Source organism: Bos taurus, chromosome 4 (genome assembly GCF_002263795.3).
Source record: "Bos taurus isolate L1 Dominette 01449 registration number 42190680 breed Hereford chromosome 4, ARS-UCD2.0, whole genome shotgun sequence".
NCBI classification, from domain to species: Eukaryota; Metazoa; Chordata; class Mammalia; order Artiodactyla; family Bovidae; genus Bos; species Bos taurus.
This window is the reverse complement of record NC_037331.1, coordinates 49,613,891-49,641,136: the sequence shown is the minus strand read 5'-3', so window position 1 is coordinate 49,641,136 and position 27,246 is coordinate 49,613,891. Positions and strand designations below refer to the sequence as shown.

Below are 27,246 nucleotides of genomic sequence, written 5' to 3'. Positions count from 1 at the left end.
TTGAAGGAGGTATGAGCAAAAGTACTGAAGCATTAAAAAGCACAGGGTATTTGAGGAACCATAATTATGGCCAGTCTTTGAGGTCACAAAGAGTCGGACACGATTGGGCGACTGAAAAACAAAGTGTGGCCAGAGGGTAAAGAGCAAGGGGAAAGTAGTGAAATTAAGGCTGGAAGCTCATCAGGCTTGAAGCCTATCATGCCCTGCACTTGATTCCATGAAGATGAAGCATAAACTTTTTAATCAGTGAAATCACGTGATTGGACTTGCACTTTAGAAAGATTACCTTGGCTTCCCAGAAGAGAATAACTCTGGGTTGGAGGTCAGTTACAGGATTTCCCTGGTGGCTCAGACAGTAAAGCATCTGTCTACAATGCAGGAGACCCGGGTTTGATCCCTGGGTCAGAAAGAACCTCTGGAGAAGGAAATGGCAACCTACTCCAGTACTCTTGCCTGGAAAATCCCATGGATGCAGGAGCCTGGTTTGCTACAGTCCATGGGGTCACAAAGAGTCGGACATGACTGAGCGACTTCCACTTCACTTCACTTCACAGGCTGGAAACCCAGTTTAACGAGATTGAGGATGAAAGCTTAAACTAAAGCAATGGAGGCCAAGATATAGAGCAATGGAAAGACTTGAGAGATCCTCCACTAAGATCCTCAGACTTCAGGATGGTTAAAGTTATGGGGAAGAAAGAGTAAAGGAGAAGAATTCAGAGTTTTTAAAAAAATTTGGCAACGGAGGAAAATTTAGATATTTGATAAAGTCTGACTAAATTAGGAAGTGAAGGAAAACAAGTGGGGGGGGGGGGGATGGATGATTGGATGGTGACAAAGACTTTCTCATTTGTCAAACTTTAATTTGATTTCTCTGAGCCCTCTTCCATCAAGACTTCTGCCCCAGGTCCTGTCTTTGGTCTTCCAAGTCCAATTTTATCAAGAATCCTGCTGAGTCAGTTTAGAGAAAATCTCCCACCCTTGATATCTAGTCACACTGGTCAGTATTTAGCAAGAATCTTGTTAAAATGCTTTAGCAAGAATCACCACTACCCTTGGCGTCCCCTCTTAGTAATTTTCCACCCACCGGCCCCTGCCCCTCTGCTCCTTGGCTACACATCTCCAACTGTTGTATTTGTAATTCAGCCCAATCTCTTTCCCTAATTGCAAAAGTCTTGACACCTATGGCAAAAGTCCTAAAGTCTTTATTGTTTTAACAAGTATAATTTTTTTAACAACAGGGAGGAACGTCTCTCTGAAACTAAGGTTACTTCCACATGCCTCTAAAGCTTAGCTTGTGCATGTACGTTTTAACTATAGTATGGCTAAATAAGCTGTCTAGATCACGCACTGCTGGGGTTTATCAGGCATTATGATGTACATAATCCAGCCATTTGTGGCCCAAGAGCCTGGCAAACTGGCTTCTTCCTGTTAATTAAAAAGAAAAAACAAGGTGTAAGTCTAACACCCAGTATGTGACAGCTCATACAATTCCTTCCTTAAACATTTCACAATCATCTTATATGGACTAAAGCAGTAACATTCACCCATGCAAGACATGACAAGTCTAGAGAAAAGAGACTCTGTCATGGTAACATTTTGAGGTTAGTAATGACTGCTTTTCTGTTTTCTAACCTCAACTTATTTCAAAGAAGCTACAGTAACTATTCCAAGGCCAAATTTGCCTGTTACTCCAGGTGTTTCTTGACTTCCTACTTTTGCATTCCAGTCCCCAAAGGAGATCAGCCCTGGGATTTCTTTGGAGGGAATGATGCTGAAGCTGAAACTCCAGTACTTAGGCCACCTCATGCGAAGAGTTGACTCATTGGAAAACACTCTGATGCTGGGAGGGACTCGGGGCAAGAGGAGAAGGGGACGACAGAGGATGAGATGGCTGGATGGCATCACTGACTCGATGGACATGAGTCTGAGTGAACTCCGGGAGTTGGTGATGGACAGGGAGGCCTGGCGTGCTGCGATTCATGGGGTCGCAAAGAGTCGGACACGACTGAGCGACTGAACTGAACTAAACTGATTGAAAATGAAAAGCCCATTCTTACTTTGCAGACGTACAGAAACAGGCCATAGGCTGTATTTGCTTTATGGGTTGTATAGGCTATTTGTAGATTTGGTAGGCATAAAATGTTAGGATTGAAAAACCAATGTGTTAAGTGTGGGACCTTTTGGAAAGAAGAGTGTAGCGGGGCTTTACTGGCTGACTTCCAACAGGATAACGTATGTGAAAGAGCTTTCCAGCGATTTTTAGTCCAAGTGGCGAAGCTCAGGAATGATGACAGCAGAGTGGTTAGGACCCCGGCCCATGCCGCTCACCATCCTCCAGGCGTTTGGTATGCAGCCTGGGTTCCGAGAACCTGAAGGAGAGCGGACAAAATCTCAATGGACGAGGAGATAGATGCTTAGCTCAGCTGATTGCGTACTGAGCCCTGCACACAAGCCCGCCGAGCCAAAGAAACTCCCATGGCTGGTCCCCAGGCGGCGCCTCTCCCGGTGCCCGCAAGCGCGTGCACGCACACACGTCTCTCGCCAGCGCTCAGCCGTGCTCTATTGCGCATGTCTGGGGAGGGGGCGGAGCGGCGGCTGACGGGCAGGCAGAGGCCTCAGGGAGGCGGAGGAGCTCCTCCCCGGTCGGCGAGTAGACCCGGGTCGCCCTGCGTCACTTCCGCTGGGGCGGGACGGAGCTGGGGGAGGGTGGCACCCCAGCTGCTGCCCGGGTGTTTGTGCTGGAAGCTCAGCTGATGCTGGCGGGCAGAGGGGACGCACGTACGGGGAAAAGGCGCGTCGCCCCTGCCGCCCAAGTAGCTGCGGCCTGCATCCCGGTAGGTGGCCCGTGGGGGGCCGGCGGGACGGTAGGCTAGGGGAGAAGGCTGCGGGTCGCCCCGGGGACTCCTTTGGCCCTCCGCGACTTATCTCTCCTCGGAAGGCGCTTCCACGGCGAGAGGGCGGGGAGACGCCCGGACCCGGGCTCCAGAAGGCGACCGGGCACCGGAAGGGTCCGCAGGTCCCAGGTCTGAGGGGTGCGGGATAGTCTCCTCGTCTTCTGGCCTGGTGGGCTTTGCTGGTTCGCACGGCTCAGACTGTTTAGGTTTTTCTGGTTCAGCCCCGAGCTGTCTGTTCCACCCCCGAGCCTCGCAGCCGAGGTTCCCTGAGTCTGTCTGACTTCCCGTGGGCAGTGGGTGCTCCGACAGTTCCCGGTTGCTTGTCAAAACCGTGTCCCTCCTCTGCCTACGTGATTCACCACTGTCAGTGCACCTGATGAGTCGGCTGCTCCAGGTATTTAATTATCAGCAGTTTCTTTGTAACCCCACCCACACTGAACTCTGTCCCCAGCTCCTGTTGCTTAGTCGGTTTCAGATGTGTGCTGTTTAATAGGTGAAGGTGTGTTGCACTGCTTCCAGTCGCTGTCATGTAAATCATCCTGCGGGGAGGAGACTGGTTTCTATACCTAATACTATGATACCTTTAAATAAAAAGTGGTGACACCTAGGAAAAACTTAGATGAGGAGCTATCACATAATCCTATTTAAAGTGGTGCTTTTTACTTCTGGTAACATCCCATTTGAACTGCATCCCAATCTACAGTCCCGATTATTGAGCTTTCAAAAATGACAAAAGTAGGTTTTAGTGTATCAAGGAAATGTTGTTAAGACAGTGAAATACAAAGAATTTTAAATCCGGGAGTTTTAGAAACGTTTAGTGCACTGAGACCCGAGAGTTTAATGCCCATTGTAGCTGTTTATGTCAAATCTCTTGTGCACATTAGTTGTGCTTTGAATGTAAGAATATATTCTTTCTTCATCATTTTTCTTAAACTTTTTTCTCGATGTTGATCTTGTTTTTCTCTGTTCCTGGGTCAGATCGCAATTAAAACCTTGAGAGCAGTGTCCTTTTAACAAGTCAAGTTGGATGAAAAGATCACTTTCACTAGTTTATATGTTTACTTGCTTCAAGTGCAGAGTTAATCAGGGTACATCTTTTGAGTTGTTTTTTTGCTTAGTAATAATGACGGAGGATTTGTGCGGAAGGGTTCTTACTGCTTGGTGTGTGGAACGCATATTTGTGAAAAGGTCATAGAACTCTTAGCGGGACATCCTCCTGTCATGTCTTAGTTCTGACCTTTATTTCCTATGTCTTATATTTTATTTCATTCACACTGTCCAGTACTTTTTCGGACGTCCTGCCATTGCCCTGAGCTTTTCTGGATGTCTTTTCTCTTGTGTTTTGTTTTTTTTTTTTCTGCTTGGCAAACTGCCTCTTCCTAACTCTGAATGGCTGTCAAGGCTCTACCCTTGTTCTCGCTACACCAGAATTTTAAAATTTGAAAGCCAAGGACTACTTTAGTACTTCTGTAAATATATTGAAATGTCTTGGGAAATATAGTGTATATATGCAGATAAGCATTTTTACGAGGAAGAGAAACTTTTATCAAATTTTGCGATCCCCAAATTCTGGAGAAGAATTAAGTGTATATCCTTCTTTGGTAAATCCAGTCTTATGATTTCTGCTGTCACTGTGCTAGTAACTCCAAACATAAATCCAACAGCCTATGTTCCTGTAGTCTCCATGTGAGTGCCCCACTGTTTCTATATTCTGTAAAACCAAGAAATTTTTATTAAATTGGCCCCCTTCCAAGCTATCTCATATCCACAAATGGCATTCTCCCTGTTTCTCTGATTAAAACCCTTAAGTTGTCTTTACACCCCCTTCTCCTTACCCTGTTCTTTCCTGTCACCAAGTGCTGTGTTTTGTTGATTGCTCCATTTTCAAAGTGTGGCTCAGAGCAATAGTCATCTCCATTATAGTACTTTTATCTTAATCCAGTCCAAACCTCTGTCACTTCATGTCTCCATAATTGCAGTATAACCAAATAAAGTCCCCCATAAATTAATTCTTTCCGTCCTTAGCAGAGCCTCTACCTAGCAGTTCCTGAATTTCTTCTAGTTATAACTTCATTCCATTCCCCAGTGGCTGGTCTAAGCCTCACTCTTCTATTTGTGCCTGCCTCTGTATTTGTACTGTCCTATAAATAGAGTACATCATGAGAAACGCTGGACTGGAAGAAGCACAAGCTGGAATCAAGATTGCCGAGAGAAATATCGATAACCTCAGATACGCAGATGACACCACCCTTATGGCAGAAAGTGAAGAGGAACTCAAAAGCCTCTTGATGAAAGTGAACGTGGAGAGTGAAAAAGTTGGCTTAAAGCTCAACATTCAGAAAACGAAGATCATGGCATCCGGTCCCATCACTTCATGGGAAATAGATGGGGAAACAGTGGAAACAGTGTCAGACTTTATTTTTCTGGGCTCCAAAATCACTGCAGATGGTGTCTGCAGCCATGAAATTAAAAGACACTTGCTCCTTGGAAGGAAAGTTATGACCAACCTAGATAGTATATTCAAAAGCAGAGACATTACTTTGCCAACAAAGTTTGTCTAGTCAAGGCTATGGTTTTTCCAGTGGTCATGTATGGATGTGAGAGTTGGACTGTGAAGAAAGCTGAGCGCCGAAGAATTGATGCTTTTGAACTGTGGTGTTGGAGAAGACTCTTGAGAGTCCCTTTGACTGCAAGGAGATCAGCCCTGGGATTTCTTTGGAATGAATGATGCTAAAGCTGAAACTCCAGTACTTTGACCACCTCATGCGAAGAGTTGACTCACTGGAAAAGACTCTGATGCTGGGAGGGATTGGGGGCAGGAGGAGAAGGGGACGACAGAGGATGAGATGGCTGGATGGCATCACTGACTCGATGGACGTGAGTCTGAGTGAACTCCGGGAGTTGGTGATGGATAGGGAGGCCTGGCGTGGTGTGATTCATGAGGTCGCAAAGAGTCGGACACGACTGAGTGACTGAACTGAACTGAACTGATAAATAGAGTCTGGTCCTCCTGCTCTTTTCTCAGTTGATGATGGCACTTTACAGTTTACCTTCTTTATCTGTTTGCAATCTAACTTTTGTCTCAGCTCAATTTGCTCTCCAAACCCTTATCTGCATTTACTAGTGTTGTAATTTGGGAGCAGTTAAATTCAGCTTGTTGATTTTGTTGACAGCTCTTTTTGGCAGTTTTGGCCTGATAACTGTCTTTCTAGAGGGGTGTTTTAAAATTGTATGATCATGAGATTGTCTAGACTTCCCTTAATTGTTCCCCTTTTCAGATTTGCTTTCTATGCTGTATTTCTTTGCCAGGTTGATAGGTGTATTCTAGTTGGTCTTGAGGATTATCTCTTATTGGAAAGAAACAATGAAGATCCCTTACTGTAATCCTGGCTTTTATAGCTCTGTTCTCTGCTTGACTCTTGGACCCATGTCTACCATTTTTCCTATTTCTTACTTTCCTTTAACTAGCTTTTTCTTATTATTCCTGAATAGACAAAGTTCATTCCTGTCTCCAAAGCTTTGGTTGCTTTTTCCTCTGTCTTGAGTGCTATTTTCCTGGATACTTTGAAATAATTTGCTTACTTGGTTCATTCAGGTCTCCAGTAACATGTCAACTCAATTCTTCTCCTGACTACATCAGTTGAAATAGCCCTCCCTGGGCCCTTTTCTCCCCAGCCTCCAGCTTTATTTTTCTGCATGGTACTTCTTGATCTGTTGTTAGACATTGTATTAGTTACTTGTTTGTTAATAAGTTGTTTTGTCCTCCAAGACCTAGGAAACTGAGGTTTAATAACTCTCAATAAATGGATTATTCCTTTTACTATGAAATAGTATGCCTTTTTAATCTTATTTAATGCTTTTGCTTTAAAGTGCTTTTTGCTTTCTTTTGATTATATAGGCCTTGGTATATATTTTCCCCTATTCCTTTATTTTCATCCTTTCTTTGTCATCATATTACAGTAACATCTAGTAACTAGCTTGTAGCTGGAATTTTCATTTCTAAAATTTTACTCTTCCTGTACATTTTGTACAGTTTTTTCTTTTCTTTTTTTTTTTTGCTTCCTTATTTTTGTTCTATCACTGAATGCCTTAAACCTACTTACTTTATTTTCTATTATTTCTAATTCTCGGTTACACTTTTTCTTGTTGGCTGTACTTGCCAGTAGTCTCTTGCAGTGATGGTTCTTTAACTGTGAGTTCATCTTCAGTGGGGGTTGCTGAATGAGAGTCTCTTGCCTGAGCTTCGGAAGTGTCCTTCCACGGTGGTTTCAGTGGACTCAGCAGAGGCCGCATGGAGTTCCCTAGCTCAGACTAGTTTCCATTGCTTAGTCCATGCATCTTAAAGGAAATATGACTGCAGATCCAGGTATGTGATGCCTCTTCAACCGTGGGTTTTCCACTGTTGGTTTTGTTTTATTGGGGGTTTCTTTTTTAAAAAAACTTTATTGTGGTAAAAAAAAAATCATAAAATCTAATATGTTAATCATTTTTAAGTGTATAGTTCAGTGGCATCCAGTAGATTCACATTGTCATGAAACAAATTTCCAGTACTTTTTCATCTTGTAGAACTGAAACCCTACCCAGTAAACAATTCCCCTCTGTCCCATTCCTCTAGCCCTGTAACCATCATTCTGCTGTCTGTCTCGGTGAATTTGACTGTTCTAGAGCTCTCATGTAAGTGGAGTCATATAGTACTTGTTCGTTTTATTTTGCCTAATGTCCTCAAGGGTCATCCACCTTAGCGCTTGGGGGGATTTCCTTCCTTCTCCAGTCTGCATAACAGCCCATTGTGTGCATATACCACATTTTGTTTATTTAACTGGTGCACATTTGGATGGTTCCCACCTCTGCTGTTATGAGTGCTGTGATACACATCGGTGTGCACACTTTTTAAGTCCCTGTTTTCAGTTTCTTTGAATATATACCTAGGATCGCTGGATCTTATGGTAGGTCTATATTAATATTGTGAGGAATTGGTATACTGGTTTTTTGTTTTTTAACTTTTATTGAAGTGTAGTTGATTTATAATGTTGTGTTTTACTATTTTCCATAGTGACTACAGCATTTTCCAGTTCCACCAACAGCGCTCCGGTTCAGTGCTCAGCTTCTCCACATCTTTATCAACACTTGATATTTTCTGGCATTTTTGTTTTGTTCTGTTTTTTGGTTTAAACAACAGAATTTATTTCTCAGGTATTTTTTTTCTTTTCTTTTCTTTCTTTGGTAATAGCCATCCTGATAAGTGTGGGATAATACCTCAGTTGGTTTTGATTTGTATTTCTCTCATATCAGTCATGTTTTTCATCTTTTCTTGTGCTTAAATTTACTGAGTGTCATCTTTGGAGAAAGATGATGTCTTTCATCTATTCAAGTCCTTTGCCCATTTTTTAATTGATTTTTGTTGTTGAATTACAGGAGTCCATTATTAGTTTTGAGTATAGCTTTTTTATCCACCAGTCCTTTAGATGTATTTTATCATGTATTTCTGTGTTGGGGATGGTGGAACTTTTGTGTTAATTCAGCTTATTACATTGACTGCACATCCTGAGGGGTTCAGAAGAGCCAGCAAGGCACATAGGTTTGCTTTTTTTCTTTCCTCCCCTCTACAGATTTTAAAGTAGTATGCTCACGTGCAATTTGGAAAGATGTTAGTTCAGACTATCTTCTGAAGAATCACAATGGGTTCTTGGTTCCTGTCATTCGTAGTCTTGTCCCGTTACTCCATCTGTCAGAGATCTGCTGGCAGCATCTTCCTAATGTCATTCCTTTGCTTAACATAGTTCATTGACAGTTTGATCTTTAATCTCTTTGCTAAGATTGTCAGACCCTTCATAATCTGGCTCCTCCTGTATTTGCAGTATCACCTTTGGCCTGTCCCTCATTAGTGGCTCCAGGTCTTAGAAAGAATTGACTGCTTGCAATTTTTGCTTATATTGTGTGTAGTTTCTTAAATGCTTTTTTTTGTTTGTGTTTGTTTTCCCCATTATTTAGAATTCTCTCCTTCCTCTCTGATCTTTTACCATGTGATGAATTACTTTTTTGCCCAGTTTTCAGCATCTTTTTTTTTCAGACTGACCTGGATGTCTACTCTTTGTGTCTTCCATTCATATAGTACCATCTGTTAAAGTGCATTGCATTGTTTTCTTAAATTACAAACATGATGCTTTCTCTTTGTAAATAATAGAATCCATCCAAAAGTAAAAGCCCTTCTCAAAAGCCCTTCTCTCGAAAGCCCTTCTTTTTCAATTCCACATCTCAGTTCACAGGAATAAACAAACAGATGCTTACCCTTTCAGAATGTGTGTGTGTGTGTATAGCCACAGATTTCAGCTGCATATATAGGTTTTTGTTTTCTTGTATTACATAATACCTTTGTGTCTACATCTGTGTATCCTTGTGTGTATGATATTCCTACATATGTTATTGCAGTTTGCCTTCCTCTCTATACTGTATATAAAGGATATATACATTGGATACATTGGATCATCTAGTTCCTAACTGCTATGTAACATTACATTGTAATTCATTGTATTACATGTTATGTATTGTAATTTATTTAACCATCCCTTTCTAGAAGACACTTAAGAGTTGTTGATCAGTGTTTTGATATTTCAAGCAGTGTGGCAAAGAATGTGTGTATGTACCTGTACTCCTGTGCAGTTATTTCTGTAGGATAGATTCTTTATGGTGGAATTACTGGAATTACTAATCAAAGAACATGTGCCTTTAAAATTTTGATAGATAGCTATTAAAAATTCATTAAATTCTGTCAGGTAGCCCTCTGTGTCCCATTTCCCCAGGTTATTATCAGTACTGGATATTATCAGCCATTTGCATTTTACCAATTGAAAGAACAGAATATCTGTTTTAAATGGCATTTATGTTGTGGTTATGAGCCCCTTGTCTATTAGGTGTTGCACATAGTTTTGGAGAAGGTGTGGCAACCCACTCTAGTACTCTTGCCTAAAAAAATCCCACGGACAGTCCATAGGGTCTCAAGGAGTTAGACTCTACTGAAGCTACTTAGCATGTATGCACGTAGTTTATTCTAGTCTGACTTCTTTGATTAAATGAGCAGTCACTACTAGACCGTGAAATCTTTACAAGCTATCTCAAGCTCTAGACTGAAAGTTTCTTGGTATCCTCTTTGTGGTCTCAGCATTTAGGACTATATCTGGCATCAAGTTGTTGAATGTGTGCCCAACACACAGTGAGGCCAGACAAACTGAAATGTCCACGTTTGGAGTGGGAGAAGGGTTTATTGCAAGAGCCATAAAGCTGGCAGCACCTGCTCAAAAGACCTGAACTCTGATGGGTTTAGGGGAAGAGATTTTATAAGCAAAATTTGTGGGGAGGCCTCTTCTGATAGGTTGAGGTGACAAAATGGTGTCCCAAGAATCTCAGTCATCAGCTTTCTGGTTCCAGCCAGTCTGGGGTCTTAGGGCTTGTGCTCAGCCTGCCATTACTATCGTCTTCCCGGGGAGGGGCCTTAGTTCCTGTAGAAGAACTCAGAGATTTCTGTAAGATTGTTATATACATCCCCCCAGGATGAACCAGGACCCTGTCCCATCTCTGCACTGATGTCTCTTTCTGCATTCCCTCACTTAATTAACTGTTTGAATCTGCCCTTTGGAACTCAGGGAGGGTCTCAGAGGCTGAAGGCCTTTTTCTTACAAACAAGAAATTGGAGACACAGGCTTTCATGCATGGGAGGGTCCCATAGGGTCCTGGTTGGTTTCAGTCCCCCCTTTTCTTTGATATGCCTCAATCCTGAAGGGAACAGGTGTTGGACAGGAGAATAGCATTTTGGATAGAGGTTAATAAATTCGACAGAGGAACTCGGTTTCAGGGGGACTAAGTTTCAGATTAAATATTCTATAAATGGTTTGCAGTGAATAGGAGTATGAGACTTGACTATTGTCCTCAAAGAACTTAAAGTCTAGTGTCACATAAACTAGATAAGACTTTAATAATAAAGAAGAAAAACAGTAGAATATTTAAATTGTGTCAATGAAAAATTAATCAGCAGGTCTAAGAAAGAATTGGGAGATTTTATTTGAGCCAAATTTGAGGATTATAACCCAGGAAGAGTATCTCAGAAAACTCTGAGAACTGTTCCAGCTGTTAGAAGTTGAAACACAGTGTATATAAGATGTTTTGAAACAGAGGGCTGCACATTAAATAATGTATATCGACAGTTTGCGTAATCCAGACTTAAGTACCAGCACAGCGGGTCATGTGGCCCTTTACAAGGTCAAGAAAAGATGTTCTGTCTTGCTGATGTTGGGAGAATGTTGCTGTGAATGTGGAGCAGGTATTCCTGCTGGTGGGGGAGGTGTGGTAGGCAGAGAGTGCAGGTAGAAAGGAGGCCAAGGGGCAGAGAAGAACTTTTATGTTTAAGTTTTCCTTGTCTTACCATGAATATAGATTTTGTTTCACAGTTGCACGTTCGGTTTTGTGTTGTAGGAGACCTTATTTATCCGGTAGCTTCTCTAAATTAGTTTCCATGAAACATCCTACTATTCACTTCTTTTCTCATTGATTTCTATACTAAAACATTAATTACCTTCTATTTGCTTAAAAATGAAATCTCTATTGCCATCATGAAAATATATTGTCCTATCTTCTTTTGAGACAAGTTCCTGAGTTTCGTTCAAGTAATGTAATATATTTTATCTCTTCCCCAACTTCAGTTTTACCTTGAATCCTAATCTTTTTTTTTTTTTTTTCTTGCCATTTTAGGTAAGACCATGAATTATGGCATTTCTTAAATGAAGCATTCAGGAATGAAGTGAAAGTCATAACGTATAGAAAATAAGTAATTTTTAAGTTATGTCTATTAATTTGACTATAGATTTATATTATATTTACCTCCTTAGTAATGCGAGAAGTCTTTGTGGGAAGCAGAGGAGCAAGCAGCTGCCTTTCTTGTGCTCACCTGAACATTACTGGAGGATAAGCCACATCAGTCTACAGAGAGGTGTTCATATGAGCAGAATAAGATGTAAATGGACCAAAAGTGAAGCTCATTCTTGCAGTAAGCACTGTTCCCCCCTAAGCCACCATGGTTTACATCTTGCAGTCTTGAGACTTAGCACTTCTGCTCCCAAGGGACTTACAAAAGTGAGCCCTCGTATGTCCCGTATTAAAAATACTTTGAACTCTGTTTCAAAGGCTGTTTTTGGCAAACAAAATGAAATGATCTCTCGTTTAGCTCAACTTAAGCCAAGTTCTCGAATATTAAGAAAAGTGACAGATAGCGGTTGGTTAAAACAGAAAAACGTTAAACAAACCATCAAGTTTCTGAAAAAGTATAGTGACAAGTCAGCAGAAAAGAGTTCTATTCCAGCAAAGGAAAGTCAGGTTATAGAGAAAGACGATATAGGTAAACCAAGCCTTTTTCATTACACAAGTAATATAACCACAAAATTTGGAGAGTCATTCTACTTTTTGTCAAGTCATATTAATTCATACTTCAAGCGTGAGGAAAAAATGTCTCAACAGAATGAAGATCAACATTTCCAGGAAAAATCAGAACTTGAACTTAAAAAGGTTGAAGATGAGAAACCCAGTTCTCCAGATCCTGGCATCCTGTCTGATAAGAAGCTAGATTCAGAAGCTTCTTTATATTCTGAGGACAAGCCTGGAAGTCCCAGTGGAACACCTGAGGTTCTCCCCATTTCTACTAAACAGAGTATTGCTAACTTTCTCTCTCGTCCCACGGAAGGTGTACAAGCCTTAGTAGGTGGTTATATTGGTGGACTTGTCCCCAAACTAAAGTATGATTCAAAGAGTCAGTTAGAAGACCAGGAAGAGGCGACAAAAGCTGAGCAGGCTGTCAGCAAAGACAAAAACGCAGAGGAGAAAAGGCGGTTATCTCTTCAGCGAGAAAAGGCAAGTCGTTATTCATTGTGATTTTAAGTTTCATTTCCTACTGTGATTTAAGAACTTTGATCATCTGTTGGTATCACTGGAGCAGTTTTCATACTTGAATCATACATATTTTAATATGTCTTTGCAGATCATTGCCAGAGTGAGTATTGATAACAGAACTCGGGCGTTAGTTCAAGCATTAAGAAGAACAACTGACCCAAGGCTCTGCATTAATAGGGTTGAAGAACTGACTTTCCATCTTCTAGAATTTCCTGAGGGAAAAGGAGTGGCTGTCAAGGTAATTTTGATTACCTTTAATCTGGTTTTTTCTTGGAATAAAAGTACTAGTACGCCTTCTGAAATGGGGAAGGAGACACCTTTCATTTTTCTGTTTAAACATTTTTGTGGTTTTATCATGTGTGTGGTGTTTTACATACTCAGTAATTACCCATTTATTCTGTGATATGCATTGCACTAAATGGTCATTTTTCTTCTGTAATATGTTATGCTCTTAGTATTCATATCTATACTTTTAAGATACTTCCACCATTTTAAAATAGAAGATATATCTCAGTGTATTAGTTGAATTGCCTAATAGCTACCAAGGTTTTCTTAAATGCAATGTTAAGTGTTTATGTTATGCAGCTACTCTTTGGACAGGAGTTTGTAATTCATAAGTAAAACAACTGCATGTTTTTATTTCATGATCTTTCTGTATTTGAAAGTCTAAAAATTTTTATGATCTTATTGGCAGTTGAACTTGTGATTCTATTAATAAAACAAATAGATTTTCTTTGCCTCAGTTTTTTCAAATATAAAACAGTGAAAATAATTTAGATCTACTTAAGTAGACTGTTTTCATGCTAGCATGTGTGCTAAGTTGCTTCAGTTGTGTCTGACTCTTCACGACCCCACGGACGGTAGCCTGCCAGGCTCCTCTGTCTATGGAATTCTCCAGACAAGAGTACTGGAGTGGGTTGTCATTCCCTTCTCCAGGGGATCTTCTTGACCCAGGGATGGAACCTGTCTCATGTCTCCTGCATTGGCAGGCGGGTTCTTTACCACTAGTGCCACCTGGGAAGCCCTGAAATACCATAAAATGTGAATGATGTCTCTTTACCTCTGTACTAAGATTATTAGTAACATATAATTAACAATTTGGACATGTCATATAAAGAATAGATAGCATTAATATTTTGTTAGAGATCCATCAGTGCGTATTTTTTACTTGCCATCCAGAAAATTGTCAGTTAACTTAGTTCATATTTATTCAGCAGTTTGATAACAATCTTGCTAAAGAGTTACACATTTTAAATTAATTTTCCCTCTGAAATTTCATACAATACATATATTGTAATAGCTAAACTTTAGAATATCATGTTCATAGAATTTGGAATTATCTTTCATATATATGTAATCTCTTATCTAAAAGATAAATTTTCCAAATATGGATATGCTTTAAGTCATTTTAACATTTAGGTGATACACTGAAAACAAACCTCTAAGATAAAGATGCATACTTTAATGAACTTTTTAAGAAAAACATTTTATTGAAATATGATACACATGCAATTATAAAGCTCAATGAGTTTCCATACACCTTTACATAGCCAGCACCCAGATGAAAAGCAGAATTTGTCAGCACTGCAGAAGTCTTCCTTGGACCCCATTTCAGTCACAGTCTCCCAAAAAAGGGATCACAAATTAGTTTTGTCTGTTTTTGTATATTATATAAACTGTTGTTTCTGTCACTCAGCACACTGGTAGGAATCTTTTACATTGTTGTGGGTGGTTGTAGGTCATTCATTCTTGTTTCTTTCTTATTCCATTGTGTGAATGTATTGTAGCTTATTTACTCATGGTAGTGTTGATGGATTTCTGGATAGTTTTCAGTTTTAGTCTGTTGTGACCTGTTTTGTTAATAGAAACTTTGAGAACTCATAACTGACCTTAAATCTAGGGACCCTTCAATACCTTGGAGAAATGTGATACATATTTTCTTGTAGAGTGGCTAACCTTCCGAATTTACCTGGCTTCCTTTTTGTTGGTATTGTTGATGTGTTCCTTCTTCCTTTTTGTTTCTTGCACATTGGAATTTAAATATAAAGACTTGATTGCATTGAGCGTTTTCTTGTTGGAGTATACTGTAGATGATATTATGCACCTCATGTTGCATCATGTCAAAACATAATTGGTTGAACAACAATTAGTAATGCTAAGGTTGATCACTGAATTTGGAAGATTACAGTCTTATCTTTTCACTGTACAGTTAGGCTAGAAGTATCAGTCCACCAACTGTTAATCTAATTGTTTCCAAAACTTGTCATTTTATTAGGGTTTCAGAACGATAAATTTCTAATTCTGTCATTCCTTCTGCCTTATAATTGACATTTTCCTGTAAAAGTGGAGATTTCTTCGCCCATCTAAAGCTATTTGGTTACTCTCAGAAATCAATGTTGCGGGAAAAATAAAAGAAATGCGTACTTTCGTTCTACTTAGTCACCAGTTTTCAAAGTAAAGAGTTTGCTCTAAAAGCTGCTTCAGTGGTGAGATGAATTCTTGGTGTTTTTTTCTTTTTATTATCGTTATTAACTCCTAATTTTTCATAAGTTGTGTTTCCATAATCTTTCCCCCGTCCTTTTTTTAATGTTTGATTTATTTTAACTTTGACTAGTAGGGTGCCCTTCAAGCTGTTTCTTGTGTCTTTTTTGAAATTTTTGTAAAAATATTATACAGAGAAAATATACATAAGTATACAGCTCCATACATTTTCAAAAATTGAACACATCTATATAACGACCACCCCAGTTAAGAAACAGAATGTTTCTAAAAGCCTCTTTATGCTCCCTTCCAATCATTCTTTAAAAAGATTGACCAGTTTTCTAGCAGTATAGATGAGTAGTACCTCTTTCTGCTTGTTATATAAATGGAATGATACAGAATGTGCTCTTTTATGTCCCCCCATCCCCATCAGCATTATGTTTGTGAGAACCTTCTATACTGATGAGTGTAGCTAAGGAACATTTATTCTCATTGTTATGTATTCTGTTGTATGAATATAGTGCAATGTAGTGGACATTTGGATAGCTTCCTCTTTGGAAATATTTAGGAATAGTACTTCTGGGATGTATCTTTTGGAAAACATAAGAGTAGTAGTCCTGTTTGGGCTTTTCTGGTGGCTCAGCAATAAAGAATCTGCCTGCAATGCAGCAGACCAAGGTTTCATCCCTAGGTCGTGAAGATACGCTGGAGGGGGTCATGGCAACCCACTCCAGTGTTCTTGCATAGAGAATCCCGTGAACATAGGTACCTGTCAGGCTGCAGTTGATAGGGTCGCATAGTCGGACACGCCTGAAGCAACTAAGCACAGCAGCAGCAGTAGTCCTGCTTGTAGAGTGTGCCTGTTCTCATATTAGTGGACACTGCCCGATGCTTTTGCAAAGTGCTTTTATTAGTTCATACTTTCACCGGGATTGTATGAGCCTTCTGGTTATGCTTCCTCCTCTCCAATGCCTTATATTATCTTCTTATTTTAGCCATTTTGTTAGATGTTTAGTGATTTAAATTGTGGCTTTAATTTGTACTTCTCTGGTACCTGTGAAGTTCAGCAGCTTTCCAGTGTTTATTGGCCATTTGTTTACTGCTGAAGCTGAAGCTCCAATACTTTGGCCACCTGATGTGAAGAATTGACTCATTGGAAAAGACCTGATGCTGGGAAAGATTGAAGGCAGGAGGAGAAGGGGACGAGAGAGGATGAGATGGTTGGATGGCATCACCGACTTCATTGGACATGAGTCTGAGGAAGCTCTAGGAGTTGGTGATGGACAGGGAGGCCTCGTGTGCTTCAGTCCATGGGGGTCTCAAAGAGTTGGACATGACTGAGCGACGGAGCTGAACTGTTTGCTGCCCTCATGAAGTGCCTAGTCCAGGTCTTGCTCATTTTTCCATTGGGTTGATCAGCCTTTTCTATTTGAGCTGGAAATTTTCTTTATCAATTATGGATATGTCTTTATATATTATAAAATATGTATATGTTATACATGTATGTGTCTTATAAATATATTCGCCTACTCTGTGGGTTACCTTTCATTCTTTCTAATGGTTTTTGATGAGTAGATGTTCTTAATTTTAATATACTACAGTTTTTAAATATTTTCCTTATGATTAGCACTTTGTGTCCTGTTAAAGAAATCTTTGCCTATTTTAAAATTAGGCAAAGATCTATCCTGTGTTTGCTTCTGAAACTTGATTTCTTTTACTTTTACATATACATATTCATCTAGAATAGGTTTGATTGTATAGTGTGAGGTAGGAGCCTTGATTTTGTGAAATGCCTTTCTAATGGTTTTCTTTCTTTCTAATGGTTTTTGATGAGTAGATGTTCTTAATTCTAATATACTACAGTTTTTAAATATTTTCCTTATGATTAGCACTTTGTGTCCTATTTAAGAAATCTTTGCCTGTTTTAAAATCAGGCAAAGATTTATCCTGTGTTTGCTTCTGAAACCTGATTGCTTTTACTTTTACATATATACTATTCATCTATAGTATACAATCAAACTATTGTATAGTGTTTGATTGTATAGTGTGAGGTAGGAGCCTTGATTTTGTGAAATGCCTATATCCAGTTGACTAGCACCATTTATTGCAGAGTGTCGTTGTAAATCTGAATTTGGCAATAAGGAGTTCATGGTCTGAGCCACAGTTAGCTCCTGGTCTTGTTTTTGCTGACTGTATAGAGCTTCTCCATCTTTGGCTGCAAAGAATATAATCAATCTGATTTCGGTGTTGACCATCTTGTAATGTCCATGTATAGAGTCTTCTCTTGTGTTGTTGAAAGAGGGTGTTTGTTATGACCAGTGCATTTTCTTGGCAAAACTCTATTAGTCTTTGCCCTGCTTCATTCTGTATTCCAAGGCCAAATTTGCCTGTTACTGCAGGTGTTTCTTGACTTCCTACTTTTGCATTCCAGTCCCCTATCATGAAAAGGACATCTTTTTGGGTGTTAGTTCTAAAAGGTCTTGTAGGTCTTCATAGAACCGTTCAACTTCAGCTTCTTCAGCGTTACTGGTTGGGGCATAGACTTGGATTACTGTGATATTGAGTGGTTTGCCTTGGAAACGAACAGAGATCATTCTGTCGTTTTTGAGATTGCGTCCAAATTACTGCATTTTGGACTCTTTTGTTGACCATGATGGCTACTCCATTTCTTCTGAGGGATTCCTGCCCGCAGTAGTAGATATAATGGTCATCTGAGTTAAATTCACCCATTCCAGTCCATTTCAATTCGCTGATTCCTAGAATGTTGACATTCACTCTTGGCCATCTCTTGTTTGACCACTTCCAATTTGCCTTGATTCATGGACCTGACATTCCAGGTTCCTATGCAGTATTGCTCTTTACAGCATCCGACCTTGCTTCTATCACCAGTCACATCCACAGCTGGGTATTCTCTTTGCTTTGGCTCCATCCCTTCATTCTTTCTGGAGTTATTTCTCCACTGATCTCCAGTAGCATATTGGGCACCTACTGACCTGGGGAGTTTCTCTTTCAGTATCCTATCATTCTGCCTTTTCATACTGTTCATGGGGTTCTCAAGGCAAGAATACTGAAGTGGTTTGCCATTCCCTTCTCCAGTGGACCACATCCTGTCAGATCTCTCCACCATGACCCGCCCGTCTTGGGTTGCCCCACGGGCATGGCTTAGTTTCATTGAGTTAGACAGGGTTGTGGTCCTAGTGTGATTAGATTGACTAGTTTTCTGTGAGTATGGTTTCAGTGTGTTTGCCCTCTGATGCCCTCTTGCAACACCTACCGTCTTACTTGGGTTTCTCTTACCTTGGGCGTGGGGTATCTCTTCACGGCTGCTCCAGCAAAGCACAGCCATTGCTCCTTACCTTGGACAAGGGGTATCTCCTCACCGCCGCCCTTCCTGACCTTCAATGTGGGATAGCTCCTCTAGGCCCTCCTGTGCCGGAGCAGGAGGTAACTCTGGGTAACTCCTCTCGTCGACGCCCCTGGCTTCAGGTGTGGGTTGCTCCTCCCGGCCGCAGCCCCTGGCCTCGGGCGTGGGGGCGTGGGGTAGCTCCTCCCGGCCACCACCCCTAACCTCAGACGCGGGGTAACTCCTCTCGTCGCCACGGAAAACCACGAGACCATTCAGGTATGACCTAAATCAAATCCCTTATGATTATACAGTGGAAGTGAGAAACAGATTTAAAGGCCTAAATCTGATTGATAGAGTGCCTGATGAACTATGGAATGAGGTTCGTGACATTGTACAGGAGACAGGGATCAAGACCATCCCCATAGAAAAGAAATGCAAAAAAGCAAAATGGCTGTCTGGGGAGGCCTTACAAATAGCTGTGAAAAGAAGAGAAGCGAAAAGCAAAGGAGAAAAGGAAAGAGATAAACATCTGAATGCAGAGTTCCAAAGAATAGCAAGAAGAGATAAGAAAGCCTTCTTTAGTGATAATGCAAAGAAATAGAGGAAAACAACAGAATGGGAAAACTAGGGATGTCTTCAAGAAAATCAGAGATACCAAAGGAATATTTCATGCAAAGATGGGCTCATAAAGAACAGAAATGGTATGGACTTAACAGAAGCAGAAGATATTAAGAAGAGATGGCAAGAATACACAGAAGAACTGTACAAAAAAGATCTTCACGACCCAGATAATCACGATGGTGTGATCACTGACCTAGAGCCAGACATCCTGGAATGTGAAGTCAAGTGGGCCTTAGAAAGCATCACTACGAACAAAGCTAGTGGAGGTGATGGAATTCCAGTTGAGCTATTCCAAATCCTGAAAGGTGATGCTGTGAAAGTGCTGCATTCAATATGCTAGCAAATTTGGAAAACTCAGCAGTGGCCACAGGACTGAAAAGGTCAGTTTTCATTCCAATCCCAAAGAAAGGCAATGCCAAAGAATGCTCAAACTACCGCACAATTGCACTCATCTCACACGCTAGTGAAGTAATGCTCAAAATTCTCCATGCCAGGCTTCAGTAATATGTGAACCGTGAACTTCCTGATGTTCAAGCTGGTTTTAGAAAAGGCAGAGGAACCAGAGATCAAAATACCAACATCCGCTGGATCATAGAAAAAGCAAGAGAGTTCAAGAAAAACATCTATTTCTGCTTTATTGACTATGCCAAAGCCTTTGACTGTGTGGATCACAATAAACTGTGGAAAAATCTTCAAGAGATGGGAATACCAGACCACCTGATCTGCCTCTTGAGAAATTTGTATGCAGGTCAGGAAGCAACAGTTAGAACTGGACATGGAACAACAGACTGGTTCCAAATAGGAAAAGGAGTTCATCAAGGCTGTATATTGTCACCCTGTTTATTTAACTTGTATGCAGAGTACATCATGAGAAACGCTGGACTGGAAGAAACACAAGCTTGAATCAAGATTGCCGGGAGAAATATCAATAACCTCAGATATGCAGATGACACCACCCTTATGGCAGAAAGTGAAGAGGAACTCAAAAGCCTCTTGATGAAAGTGAAAGTGGAGAGTGAAAAAGTTGGCTTAAAGCTCAACATTCAGAAAACGAAGATCATGGCATCCGGTCCCACCACTTCATGGGAAATAGATGGGGAAACAGTGTCAGACTTTATTTTTCTGGCCTCCAAAATCACTACAGATGGTGACTGCAGCCATGAAATTAAAAGACGCTTACTCCTTGGAAGGAAAGTTATGACCGACCTAGATAGCATATTCAAAAGCAGAGACATTACTTTGCCAACAAAGGTCCTTCTAGTCAAGGCTATGGTTTTTCCTGTCGTCATGTATCGATGTGCAAGTTGGACTGTGAAGAAGGCTGAGCACCGAAGAATTGATGCTTTTGAACTGTGGTGTTGGAGAAGACTCTTGAGAGTCCCTTGGACTGCAAGGAGATCCAACCAGTCCATTCTGAAGGAGATCAGCCCTGGGATTTCTTTGGAAGGAATGATGCTAAAGATGAAACTCCAGTACTTTGGCCACCTCATGCGAAGAGTTGACTCACTGGAAAAGACTCTGATGCTGGGAGGGATTGGGGGCAGGAGGAGAAGGGGACGACAGAAGATGAGATGGCTGGATGGCATCACTGACTCAATGAGTGAGTCTGAGTGAACTCCGGGAGTTGGTGATGGACAGGGAGGCCTGGCGTGCTGCAATCCATGGGGTCGCAAAGAGTCGGACACGACTAAGCGACTGATCTGATCTGATTGTAAATCAGGTGATTATTTATGGATATATTTTTGAACACTGTATTCTTTTCTGTTAATACATTGTTTATCCTTGTTTAAATATTGTACTGTCTAATTTATTTTGTGTGCTAGTCTCTCAGTCCTGTCCGACTCTTTGCAACCCCATGGATTGTAGCCCACCAGGCTCCTCTGTCCATGGAATTCTCTAGGCATGAATACTAAATTGGGTTGCTATTTCATTCTCCAGGGGAACTTCCCAATCCAGGGATCAAACCTGGCTCTCCTGCATTGCAGGTGGATGCTTTACTGTCTGAAATGCTAGGAAAGCCCAGTTTATTGTAGCTTTGTAACAGATTTGATGTCTGTAGTATAAATCTTCCAACATTGTTCTTCCTCTTAATAATTGGCTTAGTTATTCTTGGCACTTGTGCTTCTGTATAAATTTTAGAATCAGCTTTGCTGTTGTTCATTTGCTCAGTTGTGTCCAATGCTTTGTGACCCCATGGATTGCAGCACACCAGGATTCCTTGTCCCTCACCATCTCAAGGAGCTTGCTCCGACTCATGTCCATTGAGTTGGTGATGCCATCTAATCATCTCATCCTCTGCCGTCCCTTTCTCCTCCTGCCTTCTATGTTTACCAGCATCAAGGTCTTTTCCAATGAGTTGGCTGTTCACATCAGGTGGCCAAAGGATCAGAGCTCCAGCTTCAGCTTCAGCTTCAGCATCAGTCTTTCCAATTGAGTATTCAGGATTGATTTCCTTTAGGATTGACTGGTTTGATCTCCTTGCAATCCAAGGGACTCTCAAGAGTCTTCTCAACACCACAGTTCAAAAGCATCAATTCTTTGGTACTCAGCCTTCTTCATGGTCCAACTCTCACATCCGTATATGACTGTTGGAAAAACCCAAGCTTTGACTATATGGATCTTTTTTGGCAAAGTAATGTCTCTGCTTTTTAATATGCTGTCTAGATTTGTCATAGCTTTTCTTTCAAGGAGCAAGCATCTTTTAATTTCATGACTGCAGTCACTGTCCACAGTGATTTTGGACCCCAAGAAAATAAATTATTATTATATTTATTATTTATTATAAATAAATGATTTTTATTTTATTATTTTTATTTTATTTTTATTTATTTTGTTAATACTGTCACTATTTCCATTGTTTCCCCGTCTATTTGCCATAAAGTGATGGGACTGGATGCCATGATATTTGTTTTTTGAATGTTGAGTTTTAAGTCAGCTTCTTTACTCTCCTCTTTAACCTTTATCAGGAAGCCCTTTAGTTCCTCTTTGCTTTCTGCTGTAAGGGTATTGTTGTCTACATATCTGAGGTTATTGATATTCCTCCCAGAACTCTTGATTCCAGCTTGTGCTTCATTCAGCCCAGTATTTCACATGATATACTCTGCATATAAGTTAAATAAACAGAATGACAGTATACAGCCTTGACACACTCCTTTCCCAATTTGGAACCAGTCTGTTGTCCCATGTTTGGTTCTCATTGTTGCTTCTTGACCTGCATACAGGCTTTTTTAGGAGGCAGGTAAAGTGATCTGGTATTCCCATCTCTTGAAGAATTTTCCACACTTTGTTGTGATTCACACAGTCAAAGGCTTTAGTGTAGTCAATGAAGTAGAAGTAGGTGTTATTCTGGAATTCTCTTGCTTTTTCTATGATCCAGCGGATGTTGGCAATTTGATCTTTGGTTCCTCTGCCTTTTCTAAATCCAGCTTGAACATCTGGAAGTTTTTGGTTCACATACTGTTGAAGCCTAGCTTGGAGGATTTTGAGCATAACTTTACTATCATGTGAAATGAGTGCAATTGTGCGGTAGTTTGAACATTGTTGGCATTGTGGCATTGTCCTTTGGGATTGGAATGAAAACTAACCTTTTCCAGGTCTGTGGCCAGTGCTGAGTTTTCCAAATTTGCTGGCATATTGAGTGCAGCACTTTCACAGCATCATCTGTTAGGATTTGAAATAGCTCACCTGGAATTGTATCACCTCCACTAACTTTGTAGTAATGTTTCCTAAGGCGCATTTGACTTCACAGTCCAGGATGTCTGACTCTAGGTGAGTGATCACACCATCCTGATTATATGGGTCAGGAAGATCTTTTTTGTACAGTTCTTCTGTGTATTCTTACCACCTCTTCTTAGTATCTTCTGCTTCTGTTCGGTCCGTACCATTTCTGTCCTTTTTTGTGCCCATCTTTGCATGAAGTGTCCCCTTGGTATCTCTAATTTTCTTGAAGAGATCCCTAGTCTTTCCCGTTCTATTGTTTTCCTCTATTTCTTTGCATTGTTCACTTAGGAAGACTTTCTTATCTTTCCTTGCTGTTCTTTGGAACTGCACTCAGATGGGTATATCTTTCCTTTTTTACTTCTCTTCTTTCCTCAGATATATGTAAGTCCTCCTCAAACAATCTTTTTTTTTTTTTTTTTACATTTCTTTTTCTTGGGGAATTTGATAAAATAAGAAAACCATACTGAGATTACATTAAATTTATGGAGTAATTGTGGTGAATTAAGTCTTTATTGTCTTCCAAGCCTTGAAAAATCGTATCTTCTTCCATTTATTTGGACTGTTTTTATTCTCCCTCAACATCTTAGTCTATTAGGGATGCTATGTTGTAATAAATGCCACCAACTGGGTAGCTTAGAAAGAGCAGACAGTTATTTCTCAGAGTTCTGAAAGCTGGAAGTCCAAAATCAAGGTGCCAACATGATTGCTTTCTGATGATGGCCCTCTTCCTGGTTCAGAGCGGGTGGTTTCTCACTGTGTCTTCACCTGGTGGAGTCTCCAGGGGATCTCTCTGGAGCCTCTTTCATAAGGGCACTAATCCTATTCATAAAGGCTCCACCCTCATGACCAAGCACATCCCAAAGTCTTCACTTCCTAGTACTGTCATTCTGGGAGAGTTAAGATTTCAACAGATGAAATTTTGAGAAGACACAAATATTCAGACCAGGGCACTTAATATTTAAAAACTTTTCAATGTAGGTGTCTTGTATATCTTTTGTTAGATTTTTTTGAAAATTTAATTCCTAGGTATGTGAGAGATTTGGGTGTGATCCCTGGGTAGGGAAGAAGCCCTAGAGGAGGAAATGGCAACCCACTCCAGTATTCTTGTCTGGAGAATTCCACGGACAGAGGAGCCTGGTGCACTACAGTCCATAGGGTTGCAAAAAGTCAGATGGGACTGAGCACGCATGTGCACACACACACACACACATATGTTTGTGGATAGTAATGTTATTTTTATTATATTTTAATAATGTCAAGATCACCTTTTGGTGTTTGGTCATTTGGTACCAGATTCACATACCTTATAATTTTCCTGGATGCTGGATGTTGTAAACTTTAAAAATTGCATAGGATCTAGACTGTATCAGATGATTTCTTTTTTCAGAGATAGTCTGTTTGTTCCTTTACATACAGAGTGAGGCACTAATAGCTTCAGTTAAGTTAGGGTCAGAGCTGGGTCATGGCTGGCTTACAATTGGCTTGCACCTGTGGTTTGCCCTATTTTTAGGGTATATTCTTCTTGGACTTTTAGTTGAGAACCTGGTGTGTTCTCTACCATCACCACCCTCTTGACGACTAAAATCTCAAAACTACAGAAAATCCCATTCCATATTCATTCTAGTTTTTGAACTTGTCATTTCACGTAAAGAATCGAGCGAATGTCTTGAGGTGAAACCAGTGATGTGACTAAGGCCCCTCAAGGCTTCAGTACTGTGGCTCCAAACCCTTGAGATTCTAAGTGCTCAGCTGATTTCTCTGGCCTCCATTCATGGCCCGCTGTCTGAACCAAGCCCAGCTTTTCAATCCTTTTTTCCTTCCCCAAATCAGCAAGTTCCTCAAGGGAAGAAAAGTTGTACTTCCCAGCAGTTATCCCCCTTCCAAATCTGATTTATCATAGTAGGCAAAATGACTGCAGCATTGTGAAGTCACTTTATTTATTGAAAGGGAAGTGTGGCATGCTGCAGTCCAGGGGGTCTTAAAGAATTGGACATGACTGAGCAACTGAAGAACAGCAAAACACAAGTATAGCTGTGACTCAGTTGTTCTCTTAAACTTGGGGAGCTGACAAGATGAGATGCTTCTGTGTATAATAGCTAGAGAAGCTCAGGAAAACTCAACATAGAACCCCTTAGTTCAGTTCAGTCGCTCAGTCGTGTCCAACTCTTTGCGACCCCATGAATCGCAGCACGCCAGGCCTCCCTGTCCATCACCAACTCCTGGAGTTCACTCAGACTCACGTCCATCAAGTCAGTGATGCCATCCAGCCATCTCATCCTCTGTCGTCCCCTTCTCCTCCTGCCCCCAATCCCTCCCAGCATCAGAGTCTTTTCCAGTGAGTCAACTCTTCGCATGAGGTGGTCAAAGTACTGGAGTTTCGGCTTGAGCGTCATTCCTTCAAAAGAACACCCAGGGCTGATCTCTTTTAGAATGGACTGGTTGGATCTCCTTGCAGTCCAAGGGACTCTCAAGAGTCTTATCCAATACCACAGTTCAAAAGCATCAATTCTTTGGCGCTCAGCCTTCTTCACAGTCCAACTCTCACATCCATACACGACCACAGGAAAAACCATAGCCTTTGTTGGCAGAGTAATGTCTCTGCTTTTGAATATGCTATCTAGGTTGGTCATAACTTTCCTTCCAAGGAGTAAGCGTCTTTTAATTTCATGGCTGCAGTCACCATCCACAGTGATTTTGGAGCTCAGGAAAATAAAGTCTGACACTGTTTCCACTGTTTCCCCATCTATTTGCCATGAAGTGATGGGACCGGATGCCATGATCTTCGTTTTCTGAATGTTGAGCTTTAAGCCAACCTTTTCACTCTCCACTTTCACTTTCATCAAGAGGCTTTTGAGTTCCTCTTCACTTTCTGCCATAAGGGTGGTGTCATCTGCATATTTGAGTTTGTGGATATTTCTCCCGGCAGTCTTGATTCCAGCTTGTGCTTCTTCCAGCCCAGCGTTTCTCATGATGTACTCTGCATATAAGTTAAATAAGCAGGGTGACAGTATACAGCCTTGACGTACTCCTTTTCCTATTTGGAACCAGTCTGTTGTTCCATGTCCAGTTCTAACTGTTGCTTCCTGCCTGCATACAGGTTTCTCAAGAGGCAGATCAGGTGGTCTGGTATTCCCATCTCTTTCAGAATTTTCCTAGGATTTATTTAATCTCCTGCCTGATCAACAATATGAAGTTGAATGCTTAGAATCTTGAGGTCCCAAGTTTGTTTAAACTAATTACTTGTTTATAATGATCACCCTTTACCTTCTACCTTAATTTTATTTATTAACAGTTGTTCATATTTCACAGTGAGCTACACTTGTATTCCATATGCGGTATACATGAGATGGTTTATTTTTTTCTGTTAATAACAAGTTTAATTTCCAATAATTACAATGAAGGAATTTCGTCTTCTTTAGGATTCGGACAAAATATTGTATGAACTATATGACATTAATCTTTTGTTGTGACAGTACTTTGTAAATATGTGTTAAGCAAATGGCATTTTCTCCAATTTTTAAGCACTGAACCTTTTAAAAAATATTTATATTGAAGTTACTTTTTGGCCTGGATATTAGGACAAATACATCCTAGATATTAGTTGACAATAATATGTGAAAAGCTAGTCTATCATTTAAGATTACTGAGAAAGTAATAAACACTGGCATTCTGGTTACATGAGATGATCTACATGTGTTGATTTAAAACAATCATATATTTTCACTCTTGTGACAAAAGCAGCAAAATGTCTTTACTTTCAATATAGGAAAAAATTATTCCTTATTTACTACGACTGAGACAAATTAAGGATGAAACTCTACAGGCTGCAGTTAGAGAAATTTTGGCGTTAATTGGCTATGTGGATCCAGTGAAAGGACGAGGAATCCGGATTCTCTCAATTGATGGTGGAGGAACCAGGTAAAGCTAGAAAAATGATTTTTTAAAAATTCTTTTTAATGAAGTTAGTTGATTTGCAGTATTGTTTTAATTTTTGCTGTATAACAAAGTTGATGCAGTTATACATACATACATTCTTTTTATAATATATTCTTTTCCATTATGGTTTATTGTAGAATATTGAAGAGAGTTCTCTGTGCTGTTCAGTAGGACTTTGTTGTGTATCCATTCTGTATATAATAGCTTATATCTGCTAACCTCAAACTCCCACTCCATCCCTCCCCAACCCTCACCCCCTTGGTGACTATAAGACTCTTGTCTCTGTCCACTAGTGTATTAGCAAAATAGTCTTTT

At 40.4% G+C, this 27,246-nt stretch overlaps 1 protein-coding gene and 1 long non-coding RNA gene across 6 annotated transcripts in view; one reads left to right on the top strand and one right to left on the bottom strand.

The window, feature by feature from the left end:
* Positions 1-1,184: 1,184 nt before the first annotated feature.
* On the bottom strand, positions 1,185-2,637 carry LOC112446376 (uncharacterized). The gene is made up of 2 exons (XR_003034343.2): positions 2,329-2,637; positions 1,185-1,425 (listed from the first exon to the last, which is right to left on the bottom strand). It is a non-coding gene; the product is annotated as an uncharacterized lncRNA (long non-coding RNA).
* A 90-nt stretch (positions 2,638-2,727) lies between these two features.
* The window catches only part of PNPLA8 (patatin like phospholipase domain containing 8), a 50,363-nt gene continuing 25,844 nt past the window's right edge, over positions 2,728-27,246 (top strand). Inside the window, exons 1-5 of one of the 5 annotated variants that reach the window (XM_059885859.1) lie at positions 2,728-2,834; positions 7,948-8,087; positions 11,774-12,788; positions 12,916-13,065; positions 26,762-26,913. In XM_059885859.1, the coding sequence (XP_059741842.1) occupies positions 11,883-12,788; positions 12,916-13,065; positions 26,762-26,913 (1,208 nt within the window). In that variant the 5' untranslated portion in view covers positions 2,728-2,834; positions 7,948-8,087; positions 11,774-11,882. Of the gene's footprint in view, positions 3,289-3,885; positions 7,569-7,947; positions 8,088-11,636; positions 12,789-12,915; positions 13,066-26,761; positions 26,914-27,246 lie in introns of those variants that run through there. The other 4 variants (XM_059885860.1, XM_005205445.4, XM_005205444.5 and 1 more) reach the window with 4 other exon arrangements.